We start from the raw sequence: 12825 nt of genomic DNA on the forward strand, positions 1-12825 counted from the left end.
ACCAACATTGAGCTCAATCATATCCATTCCTGTGAAAGATAACAAATATCTGTCAACTGAAAAAATATTTGGTATTATGGAAAATAATTTGTCCGTTGACCAAGTTTTGATATTTCTCACAGTAATCAGATAANNGATCTACTTTCCCCCGGTTTTTTTTCCCCGGAATTTGCGGGGTCTCGACAAACGAACGAAGAAGTTGAGACTCCGCCCTGATTTCCTCGGTGGAGTCTCAAACTCCCGCCTCTACAGTAATCCCACTTCCCATACACATCAAACTAAACGCGCGGAAATTCAAAATCGAGATAATCGAGACTAGTACGAAAGCATTGCGCAATGACTGAGAGCTAACAAAAACGTCGAGACAACTCTGTCAATTCCGGACTCAGGGAAATCGTCTCAATTAGCTCTCATTAGAAAAACCACGGCTAATTAGGTGATTTGCACATCTAACTAGGAATGCCATATCTAAATAGATTGTAGTAGCAAAATTATAAAATAATCACATATAATATGGATCTAGTTAGATCCGGTACGGACAGTCGATATTTGCGAATCTAGATGTTTAAATATATTTGTTTTTTTCTAATGCGCAAATGAGCGAACCTATTCAACGTCTACGATCAGAAAAATTCGACGAATGTTTGGGATTCGGAGCTGTCTGGAGCGAAGATATCGACTTGTCATAGCGATATTTGGAAGGATCTCTATAATTCAAAAAACTGCCAGCAAAGACATGACGACCTCAAAATTCGACATATAGGCGGAAGCGAAGATTTCTACAAATTTAACAGGATAATTTGATAATTCCTCATTTGTCATTCTTAAATCTTTTTCTTAGTCCCCTCATTTGTTGTATTTTGCTTGTTTTTGTTCAATAAACCTTTTTATTAATCAAAAATTTTTTCAAAAATCAATAAACTTTTAAAAAACAAGCAAATCTAATGAGGAAGCATCCTAATCTAACTAGACGACATGCGAATCTACCTAGGCGATATGCGAATCTAGCTAGCCGGCTTGCTGATCTAAAGCGGTTGCGTTAGAACATAGAATTAGCTAGTTTATATTTGGTTAACTTTTAATTAGACGTGAAGCGACTTCCCTGAGGAGCTTAAAAGCATACAACAGCAGATAAACTGTTTTGTTGAACAAGTATTTGTCATCAGAAATTGCACTATTCACCATGCGGCATATCATGGAAGTTCGAGAAAAAAAAATGCATACCGCAAAACGGCTTTATTATGGGGCTATATTTCTTTACAAACTGGGACAATGTGATTGAAACAGAGTGGGGATTTACAAGAGAACATGCATTAAAAGGGAATATACTATATGTACTATGTACATACGTACAGAGACACCAGTTTCAAAAAACGTGACGAAATTATCTTAGATCTGAGCATCGATCGCCTGAGCTCCGAGTTCGGCATCTCCAAGAGCGGAACCGCAACGGTCAAGTTTGGAGAGAGCGGCTTCTTCATCGATGATTTTTGCGCATGACTTCGAATCCGGAGAGCCAGCAGCCGAGTTTGAAGATTCGGTGAGAGCCGAAGAATCAGCAACATCGCCTGCTCCTTTGTGAGCTTTTGGCTTGCGAGTTCTGTTCTTGCGTTGCTTTCTTGGTTTCTTCTTCTCTTTTTCTTCCTCGGTGTTGGGCTTTGCTTCCTTGGTCTTGGCATCGGTATTGCCTGACTCCTCGCCGTCGACCGACCGTCTTGGCTTGCGGTTCTTGCGGAAGCGAGAGAGCAGCTTGTGGCGGTATCTGAAAACAGTTATAGAAGACTGGCATATTCCAATATCGAACTAACCTCGAACCTACAACGTTTCCGCCGTCTGGTCCGGTGACGTTAGCGGCTTCCGGTCCATTCTTTCCATCGACCAAATCAAAGAGAACCTCCTCTTCGTCTCCAAGTGTGCGAAGGTAGAACTTCTCAGTAAGCGATTTGGCAATGGCGGTTTGGTGAACGAAGACGTCCTTCTCTCCGTCGTTGCGAGAAATGAATCCGTAACGACGAAGAACCGAGTACCACTTGACTTTTCCTTGAAGTCCAGTGGAGAGCACACGCTTCGTTTTCTGCTCCTCCTCCCAAAGACGGATGCGTTCGGCAGTTGGAATGCGCTGTAAGGAAAGTGTGAGATAATCGAAAGATGTCATTCAAAGCTTACCGGCTTGCGTGGCGATTTCTCTTCGTCGTTGCTCGACGATCTCTTCTTACCAATTGTGAGGTCTTCAAGCGCGTCTTTGACGACTTCAACGTTGGCGGCGTCCGACATGACTTTGCGCGTAATAAGCTGAAAAGGAAAATGTTGAACGGTTACGAATGGAAACACAAGATTCTCAACATGATACGATATATAAATATAACAATGGAACTGGTGAGGGAACTAAAAAAAATCCGAAAACAAAGAAAAAAACCAGAATAGGAAACAGATTTTAGGGGAGAATAGGGAGGAGAAAAAAAAAGTTTTCGAGCTTGCAGATCGAGCTACAGTAGTATTGGTGTCGTGCACATCTAACTTGCCGCGGGCGATTTGAAAAGGGATTTTACGGGATTCTTACGATGAGCTCTTTTTTTCTCCTTTTTTAATCAACTATCTTCTAAAAAGTTTTTAAACTCTTGATTTTTTCAGATAAAATGGAAGAAAAAAAGCTTTCTGATATTTTTGCAAAGAAGCATATGCAATTGAAGGCTGCGTGGTTGAAAACCTGTATAGAATTTTTGAAAAGAACAGTGAATTCTGAAATTCAGAGTTCCGATGCGATTTGCGACCAAGTAATGCTGCAATTTCTATATTCAAATCTGTCCGATTCGTTGGTTCCTGTAATGAAAATTCCAGATCATGCTGCGAAAGTTATACTAGTTAAAAAGATGGTGTTTCAGGTGAGTCTTTTTTAAAAGTTTCTCGGACTTTTGCTTTAATTCCAGGTTGTTACTTACGTGAATATCTCCGTTTCTCTGTTCGAACAACTGTCAGAGTGCACTCGACACAACGATGATTTATCTTGGTTTCATGGAGGAGCGGAATTGCATGACGACAGAAATCTTGAGAAGGATCACACATGCGATAAAAATAACAACATGCGAGTGATTCCTAAGAAGCGTGGAATGCTGAAACTAGAGATAACAGATGGCCAGAACAAATTGGAAGCTGTGGAACTAGAAGACGTTTTCGACGAATCCTTACTTGTGCCTGGAGTGAAAATTCTGCTGACAGGCAGTGTGAAGTGTCGACGTGGCATTCTTCTACTCGAAAAATCGAATTGTGATCTGTTAGGTGGAAGGGTAGATTCGTTGAAAATTGATAAGGTGACACAGCTATCAGAAGCGCTGAACATTGATCTGGATTCGGAGAAAAAGCGAAGAAAGTATGAAACATGTTGATTAAGATTTCTGATTTTACTATTTAATTTCAGGGATTCATTGGAAAAAGTAGCATCTGCAGTGTCAGATAGTCGTAAGAAACAAGATTCATTCGACAACAGAAAGAATAATAACTCTTTGAATCAGTCAACAATGTCACCATTTTTAGTGAAAACAAATAGAAAGACTGGAGAGGTTACGGTAAGCGAACTGGAATTTTAAAAGGACATATATGATTTACAGAATCCACCGCCTCGTGCTGCTGTTCTTATCAATCATCCTCAAAGTCCGGAACCAGCAGAAAATCGGAACTTTTCAATTGAAGAGCAACCACGCTCTCCTACCCCAGAACCACCAGTTCGAGCATATATTGATCCTATCGATGTTGAGTATCCACAACGGAATCCTCCTCCGATGAAAAGATTATCGGTGTTAAGCATAAAGGAACCTATCGGTTTTCCCGTTAAAAAGCCGGATCCCCCAAAGAAAAAGGACACTAAAAAACTCGAATCCAATAGAACTATCGATGAGTGGGCGTTTGATTATTTCAACAAAACGCTGTCACCGAAAATTTCGAATCCCCGTCAGTTACTGAGAATTGAGAAAAAGCAGGAAGCACCAAAGAAACAGCTTCCTGGACAACTTCTCAGAGCTTCGTCAAATTCAATGCAGGAGCAATTGAACTTGTGCAGACCTACTCTAGGTAGTCCCAGCATGCCAGATGATAAAAGTAAAGTTTTTATTACATGCTAGCCTGAAAAATATATTTTTCCAGGAAAAGAGATTTCAAAATGGGTCTGGGATGAACGGAAGGGATCAGAAGAAGAAGATGCGCCAGCTATTCCAAAAAAAGATGACTCGGTGGTGGAAATTCCGAGGTGTTTTATGAGAGAGGTATGCAGAAGTGGCAATGCAGATATCTTTTCATCTTTCCAGGCTCAACGTCATATCGACGATCCCAAAGTTGATCGGAAACCTATGTTTCTTCGTACACTTCATGGACCACGGAAAGGTGTTGACGTCTTCAGAAAGAAAGAGAGCTATTTAGACAAAGCGAACATTACAGAACATTTTCCAATTATTAAGGTTTGAGCAATTTCACGATGATCTTTTAGAAAACGTCTTTCAGGGTACGATTTCGAAACCTATTCCAACAAAATGCCCAAAGCCATTCGAGATCGTTGACGAAACAGTCCCAGCTTTTGTTGAAGAAGAAGAGAGTGATGAAGAAATGAATGATATCATTTCGGTCATTCCACAACCGCCAATCGTTTTTCACCAAGTCGAAGATGACGACGTGGAGAAAAGCGGTTATTCTGATGTGGAAGATGATGTTGAAGACTCGATAAGTTCGTTAAAAAAACTAAATTGGTTTTGCAAAATTAGCGTTTTAATTTCAGTGGAGTGCACAATTGAAAAGGAAGGGCGGATGGAATTAGAGAAATGGGGACTGAGAGGTCGAAAACGGATGCAAGAGGAGGAGATTAGGGATGGTGACTATCCAATCAATAATCGACAGGAAATGAGGAATTACAGTAATCTCATGCCTCCGTCCCCAAAAGTTCCTTCGTTCCATCCGTTGCTGACTCAAACTCAAGAACTTGTTGGTTTCCAACCCAGCAGTAGTTACCACTATCTACCCAATACTACCTCCCAAAACAGCTGGAACTTTGCAACCGAACCACTTCAGCAAATCACACCACCGCCGAATATACGTCATCCCATGATAATGAAAGATGATCAAAGAGTGAAAAAGGAACCAGAAGAACGACTGAGCATTGCAGTCAGTCAAAAGAACGAGGAGATCAAAAATAAGCAATCTGCAAATGTGCAGATTTACAAAGCACCGTTTGCGAAACGACTGGCTAGCTCTGACTCCTCTACCATAAACACAAATCAATTGTACCAACGGATGTCTGATTTACAAATTGTTCCGCTTTCAGATGCACTGGTAAACCGAAAGTTTTGGATGATGTCGAAAATAATTGTTGTAATGGTGAGAGCCTGTTCATTGTGATTTTGAAATCAATGGTTTTTTTTTCAGCCCACGATATGTCATCAAGTTCATGAGTTGAGATCGGATGGTGTGGATTGGTTGTTACAGATAACCGTATCCGATACTTCAGCGGCTAGTATAAAATGCCGCGTGGCTACAGACCTGCTAAATCGTTTGTTTGGGTTCAATGTTCAGCAATGCAAGGTGAATAGTCGTATTGTCTCAAAACATCATTTTTTTTTTTTCAGAACCTGTTCAATTCACATCAAGTCGAAGAACTTCGTGCGAAAAAGGCGGAAGCCGAGAGAAAGTTGGTCGGATTCAAACGATTAGATCTTCTCATGTGGATAGAAGTGTCACCTGAACATGAGAAGCTTCCACTCATCGTAGATGTAAAAACGATTTCCGATGCTCTCAACATCTTATAGATTATATTTATTGTTCGCTTACTATGTACCATTGTGTTTGTATTTTTTTACTGTTTCCTTCTTTTTTAATGCATTTACTTTTTTGAATAAACGAATTCTAGTTTATGTTCAACACCTCATAAACCCAGAAATTAATTAAAATTTCAAGATAGGTGTCTTCCGGATTCGGGATACGAGAAAATTAGTTTCATTCCGGATTCTGGATTCTGTAAAAATTTTATTTGTCCAGATTCCTGATTTCGTTTCTCAAATAAGTCATTCCCGACATCTCTGCTTTATATGTTTAGGTTATATTATTAGGTTGGCGGGAAAGTCTTTGTCACTCTGTTTGTTTAATCACTGTTCTCGTATATGGAGGCTGTGTATGATATCGACTCTAGTGAATAACAAGGTGATAAGAACCTTCCATATAAACAAGTCCCCATCTCCTTCCCTGCTCCTCATCTGTAATTGAAACGATATGTTTGTTCCCACTGCTATTCACATCAGACATGTTTTGATTTACCTCTTCCTATCTCACACCACGATGAAGGATTCGGAAACTTTCTTGAAGAATGTGTACAACACACATGCCCCTCACTACAATACTATTCGCAATTGGTTCCATCGTTTCGAAAAAGATGACTTCTCGCTCGATGAAAAGGATCGCTCTGGGTGACCCCGTGAGTTGGATTTGGACAAGCTGAAGCACGCATTGCAATCGGATCCATTTCAATCTAGCCGTGAACTAGCTGTCACATTCGGAGTTCACCATAGCACAGTCCTTGAAGGTTTGAAGTCTCTTGGAATGAGAAAACTTTTTGGTCGATTCATACCTCATCACCTGACTCAAGCCAACCTTGACCGCCGAGTCGACGATTCGATTACTCTTCTCACTCTCCACGCGGGCGATCGATGGCTGGACCGGCTAATAACCGGAGATGAGAAGTGGGTCTTCTACGATAATCACCACAGGAAATCCCAGTGGGTTGGAGAAGGAGAGAGCCCACAGGATGTCCCCAAACCCGACCTTCATCCGAAAAAAGTTATGCTCTCTGTGTGGTGGGGAGTGGACGGCCCCATCTACTGGGAACTTCTGCCCGAGGGCAAAACAATAACTGGAGACCTCTACACTACTCAACTACGAAACCTCAAGAAAGCAGTCGACCGTTCGGCCCTGAAAGACAAGAAAGTGTACTATCAACATGATAACGCTCGCCCACATGTTTCGAAACAAGTGAAGCAGGAGCTGATGGGATATGGATGGAATGTTCTCCCTCACCCCCCGTATTCTCCTGATCTTGCTCCTTCCGACTATTGGTTATTTGGCGATATGACACGTGCCTTCGAAGGAAGAAGCTTCAATTCCCGTGGAGCGGTCGAAGCGGCACTCAAACAATACTTTGCCTCACGCCCGGCTGGATTCTACCGCAATGGAATCCATAAATTGAGGGAACGTTGGAGACATGTTGTTGATAATGATGGACAATATAATTAATTATTCGGTTATTTTTTCTTTGAGAAATAAACTATTGAAAAAGTGACAAAGACTTTCCCGCCAACCTAATATATTAGGTTGTTCGGAAAGTCCTTTTTAGCGTCAGATTCATTCGATATAAAAAAGGTCAAAACGATGTCAGATAAATTGAAAATAATGACCATTGTTATCAGTGACTATCTGCCAACGTCCCACCAAATTGTGGATGCCTTCCTTCCAGAACTCCGGTCACAGCGCATTGAAAATCAGGTCAACCCATTTCTGACATCATGCTTTGAAGTGAATTTTTTTCAATCAAGATGTCGGTAGAAATGGCTGGATAGGGGGTAGTCAGACAGTACAAGGTTTGGACTATACTGTAGATAAGACAGAACTGTTTAGCCGTATCCAGTGAGATCGGTCTCCGTTCTCCTTCCCGCACGAGGTTGCGAATTTCGATTTTGAAAATAAACCTTTGTGTTTCTCTCCAATGGAGATTCACATGGAGTCTGAGTTATGTCACCTGACAAAAATAGGTATCGGTCATAAAAGTGACACCTTTATCTGGCAGCTCCCAATACTCCACTCCTTGGTAGACATCCATGCCGAAAACATCCCATTTTTAACGTTAATTTCACGTTTCGGGACGTCTGGCGGTTGAGTGCCTTTGTCAACCCACTTGGATTGTGTTTATAGTAATCATACATTACCCATTTATCACCACTAGTAATAATTGAACTTCAACATTCATGTGTGCAACGCAGGATGAGAAGATTCAAACAGGTGCCCACACATGAAACAAAGTTGCTTTGAGCGAAAAGGTGTGATCCATATCTTCCCACTTTTTTTTTACGTTGCCGAGAGTTCCCAATTTATGGCTTTTTGACGAAAGGCTTGCCACTGATGTACTTGATATATCCCGCGCAGTTTGAGACGGGTCCCTTTCAATCCCGGTTTTAAATGCGTCCAAATCTGAGCCCGTATGCTTTTTTGGAGGGGGATTTTCGTCCAACGAGAATTTTCGTTTTTCAAAATGAATCCAGGTTGTGAAATTTGTTCGAAAGGGTGCATCTTCGTTGTTAACCTCCACAAATTGGTGATTGATTTCAGTTGATCTGAGGTCAGATAGAAATACAAATAAAATGGTAGTCCAAAAATGGAAATTATTAGAGGCGAAAACGATGGGCATATCTCACTGCACGAAAAGAGGAGAATGATCTCCGTTGGGGTGTAGACACTAATAGACCTCACCAGCATACTGATAAAACGACATCTTTCTCGCTTTTATTCCCTTCAAGAAAACGAAGTTTGAAAACAACATATCAAAAGTGGAAAGGACTTTCCGAACAACCTAATAAAATTCGATTTTCGGAATCCGGAATACAGAATCTGAAACGAAAAAACGCACAGAATTCGAAATTAGGGCATCTGTCCGACAACGATGAATCGCTTTTTGATAGAACCTTGCAGTTTTCTGTTCATATACATTAAAACTAATTAAAAAAGATGTTCATATTGGTTCATAATCATGTTAATTAATTTATTCAAATTCAAGTCAGTAATCCATCACAATAATTTCCGCGGATCCTCTCTCTTGTTTCTCCGGAGTCATTGTGCGGAAAGATCGCTGATGATGCTCATTCTCCAAGGTTACTTGGCTTTTGCTAAAATTATTTATTTTTTAAGAATTTCCGAAAACTCCCACCAAGATCGTTTCAAAAAGACAAAGAAGCAGAACAGATTGAAGGCGATGTGAAAAAGAAGTAGAACTCCTAACACAATTTCCAAGAAGACATCTGGAAATGAACATTAATTAACGGCTTCGTTTAGTCAAATAACACTTTTGAGCATCAGTTCAGGCACCGGAAAAGATCCATCAATTGTATAAACGAATCCTATAATTGTGAGCGTAGTCAGGATGATTGTTATTGCTGAGAAAGCGGTCAAAACGATGAATATCGAACGGACCGACTTGAAAATGAGCACAAATGCGAGTAGACCAACGAAAATCTTTAAATGAAAGTAAACTTTTTTCATTTTTCCTTATGGGTAACTTACGAAGAGAACTCCAAAACATTGAGTCACAACTGAAGGAATCTCACCAGGCCTGAAAAATACATTTTATCTCTCATCTCATAATATGTAGGTCTCTTACTTCATGAAAATAGTGGCGAAAAGTAGGAAGATACCAATAAAAATATTCCATCCACAATAAGCACATTCTGGGAAGATTCCAAATCGGTCTGCTTCAGGGTTCGCCGTGCGAAACGAAAGTGGTTCTTCAGAGATCATCTCAGCCGCCTGGCTCACAGTTTTCCTCCCACTTTCCGAACATGAATTTGAATCGCTTTTCATCGATTTAGTAGTACTCATATTTCGCCGAAACTAATTGCAAAGGAAAGAAAAAATGATGACAAAATTAATTCAGAACAAGTTTAGTTTATTTTTTGAAGAAATAAAACAAGCGGAAAAAATCAAAGAAAGTTCAAGTTGAAAATCTTAAGAGATTCACATAATCATCTCTTTGTAGTCTTGATAGGAAACGAGTCGACGAGATTTTGGGATGAAGAAAATTTTCCAAAGCGGTTGTTCTTGACAGTTCATATACTTCCTCCAGCGATTCTTAACTGTGATCCAGTTGAATGGTTTGCGAGATTCTACATCCGACTTTTGGAACTAAAATTGAGAAATGTAATGAAATCAGACTACCGTAGTTTTTCTTATAGAAGCTCTTCCAAACCGTTAACTTTGAGCTCAGTATTTTATTAGTTGACAATTTTCAGTAATCAAGATAATTGAGCTCAAGGTTGCCTTTTTGGGTAAGCTTCTATCAGAGGGAATACGGTAGATTAGAGTGCTGACCATTCTCATTGCCATTGTCATTCCACATGAGATAATCCAAGTGTAGACACCAACAAAACCCCACATTATCCAATGAAGCATCACGAACAAGAAACAACAGAACTTTATAAGAGTATCTTCTCCTAAATTGGATTTTTGTATATGAATAAAAACATATTTACCATACTTGTAACGGGCGAGCCGCGCCGGCGGGCCCGTCATTTCACAATTTTTCAAATGTTCAAAAAACACGTAAGGGGGGACCCTTATGTGATTTTTTTCGAGTTTTTAAAATCTTTTTTTGACCAAACAGACAAACAATCCAAAAAAACAAAAAAATGGAGAAAATTTAATAGTGGGCTCAAAATTTGGCTCAAAAATACAGGTTTTTTATACCGGGTCTCCGGGCCGGGCCCGGGCCTTGAAAATTTCCTCAGGCCCGGAATTTTACAAGTATGATATTTACATACTTCCATAAGATCGATAGATCAGAAAATACAATCTATTGAAACAATATGGGCGCCAGCACATTTCTTTTGGAATATCCATTATCTCTTTTCGTGTCTGGAAAACAATGATTTCCGTATGTAACAAAATAGGTTTTTTTTTCATTTTTTTGATAACTCACTTCGATCCATTGAAGCCAAAAAGTTGGGGCCAACAAAAAAAACAGTCCAGTTCCAATGAGAAGATAAAAGAGAAACAAGAAGAAATGGCTTTGATTGTGTGCTCCAACGCATTGACCAATATGTGGACAGTGATGATCCATACGGTAGATACATTGATCACAAGCCTTGCAATGCGATGTTGATGGTCCTTTCCAATTGTTGCAGCTAATGCAAAACTTGTCGCTGGGAGTCTGAAAAAAAATTTTTTTTGTTTTTTTATTTAAAAAAAAAACGAACCCCTGGGTTGATGACGGGTTTCAAAGTTCGAGCCTTGTAGTAATGAAAAACGAGACTGTAGTAGACATATAGGAACAAAACGATTCGGAAGACAAAGAACGGAACATTTTCACATACACTAAAAAGTTTTTAACTGAAGAAAGTTTATTTAAAAAAAGGCGAGACAGCAAAAGTTTCGGGGACAGTTCGGGGGACGAAATCGCGCCGCGCTTCTGTAGACCATCGGTCGTCAGGCGCCTTCGCGCCCCCGTAGCTCAGCCGGTAGCGGCGCTGTACCCCTGAGCTGCCTGTCATGAGTTCAACCCCTCATGGGGGTTCTCTATGCAAAATATCAGGAAAACTTTTTTTTTGGTGTCTGGCCTCCTTTAAAAAATTATGAACCTCCATTCTAGTGGTATAATCCGCATGAAGATAACATGAGAAACTGCATAGAGAGCAGCAATGAATATGAAAAGACATATCTGCAAAAACTACCGACATTTAATTTTTTATAACTAGCGACCCACTCTTCCTCCCCACAAAGCAATGATTTTAAGGAGAACAAACGGATCGAACTTCTTGACATCACCTAACGATTTCTCGACCAAAAAGTACACTGAAATTTGTTTGAATTTAAGAATTTCCAGATAACTAGCTGACCGAATCTATTGAATAGTCTGCACACATCCATCTTCAGAATCAACGGACTGAAGAACACTTTTCGATATCCAGTGTGGAAAGATGTGTTCCGTGGAAAGTGACCGTTACTGTGTGTCGGGTGAGTTTGGGTAAGTTTCTTTTTTTTTTTGGAAAATAGACGAATCCACGTTCCACGTAGAGCAATTGAAAGCTGAAGATGACACCATTAACAGAAGTGGTTTCTCGACAAAAAAAAATTGGGTCAAAGTGGACGAGTAGGGGAACCTTTTTAATATCTTTTGCGATATTATTCTGGTACAAAAAATTGAAGATATGGTAGAGAAATACCGGTGGCCATGGCCGAAGGTCCCACAGCGACAACTACCGTAACCTAAAAATATGTTTATTTTCCGGATTTATTTTCTTGTTTTTCACTGTTTTCCGCCCAGCATTATTAACGCAAGTAAAACCGTTGCTCTTACAGTAGGTAAATGCAAAAAATCTATGAACTACTTCATTGAAGATCAATCTATTAAAAAAGAGACAATAACCCGTGACTTGGGATTTCTAGTATCTGAAAAAATGGATTTTTCTGAGCACTGGAGACAAGAAACTAACAAGGCTAAATTTATCCTGTCACAAGTTTTCCAGCAGTTTAATATAGTAAGAACACCCGATTAATGGTTCTTTTATACAACGTTTTTATAAGGCCTGTACTCGAATATGGTACGGTAATCAGTAGTCCCTTCAAAATATCAGATATTAAATCAATAGAATCAGTGCAAAACTCTTTCACAAGAAGACTGTATAGTCGTTAACTAGGAAGATATGTTAACCCAAACGATAGGAAATATTAATCTGCGAGCGAGCGCAACCTACTCTTTGGTCTTAATTCACTACCAAGGCTGTGCAAAAAGGCGGCTGGCCGCGGCCGGCCTCAGCCGCGGCTGGCCGCGGCTTTAATCATTACACTCTAGACGCTTAGCAATAGACAGGAAAATGGTATCAAAAATGATATCGGAAAAAATAGGTCTTAACGTAACTGAATTTTTCGCGTCAACTGAAACACGTACTAGAAGAAAAACACGATTTCTCTGGCCCATTCCTAAATCTAAACTAACTGTAAGGCGAAACTTCTTTGTCAACCGCACTCTGACTAGGGAAGGCCCCAACTCGGGTGTGGCGATACGGGTGGTGACCTATATCATCTGAATGCTGA

At 40.1% G+C, this 12825-nt stretch overlaps 4 protein-coding genes across 4 annotated transcripts; 1 reads left to right on the forward strand and 3 right to left on the reverse strand.

Moving 5' to 3' along the window:
• Positions 1-1389: 1389 nt before the first annotated feature.
• Positions 1390-2274, reverse strand: CBG02238 (the record flags this gene model as incomplete). The annotated part of the gene is made up of 3 exons (XM_002639742.1): positions 1390-1762; positions 1809-2119; positions 2167-2274. 3 exons carry the CDS (start codon positions 2272-2274, stop codon positions 1390-1392), a joined length of 792 nt encoding a protein of 263 aa, XP_002639788.1.
• Positions 2275-2636: 362 nt separating this feature from the next.
• Positions 2637-5786, forward strand: CBG02237 (the record flags this gene model as incomplete). The annotated part of the gene is made up of 8 exons (XM_045238124.1): positions 2637-2882; positions 2928-3367; positions 3416-3563; positions 3606-4092; positions 4138-4448; positions 4492-5358; positions 5407-5562; positions 5607-5786. The coding sequence occupies 8 exons, from the start codon at positions 2637-2639 to the stop codon at positions 5784-5786; spliced, it is 2835 nt and encodes a 944-aa protein (XP_045092057.1).
• Positions 5787-8797: 3011 nt separating this feature from the next.
• On the reverse strand, positions 8798-9534 carry CBG02235 (the record flags this gene model as incomplete). Its single annotated transcript, XM_002639740.2, has 5 exons — positions 8798-8906; positions 8948-9038; positions 9084-9252; positions 9301-9349; positions 9398-9534. 5 exons carry the CDS (start codon positions 9532-9534, stop codon positions 8798-8800), a joined length of 555 nt encoding a protein of 184 aa, XP_002639786.2.
• Positions 9535-9750: 216 nt separating this feature from the next.
• CBG02234 lies at positions 9751-10865 on the reverse strand (the record flags this gene model as incomplete). Its single annotated transcript, XM_045238130.1, has 3 exons — positions 9751-9918; positions 10105-10226; positions 10712-10865. 3 exons carry the CDS (start codon positions 10863-10865, stop codon positions 9751-9753), a joined length of 444 nt encoding a protein of 147 aa, XP_045092058.1.
• Between the last annotated feature and the right edge of the window lie 1960 nt (positions 10866-12825).

The sequence above is a fragment of the Caenorhabditis briggsae genome, assembly GCF_000004555.2.
Source record: "Caenorhabditis briggsae complete genome, chrI, whole genome shotgun sequence".
In the NCBI taxonomy this organism is placed as follows: domain Eukaryota; kingdom Metazoa; phylum Nematoda; class Chromadorea; order Rhabditida; family Rhabditidae; genus Caenorhabditis; species Caenorhabditis briggsae.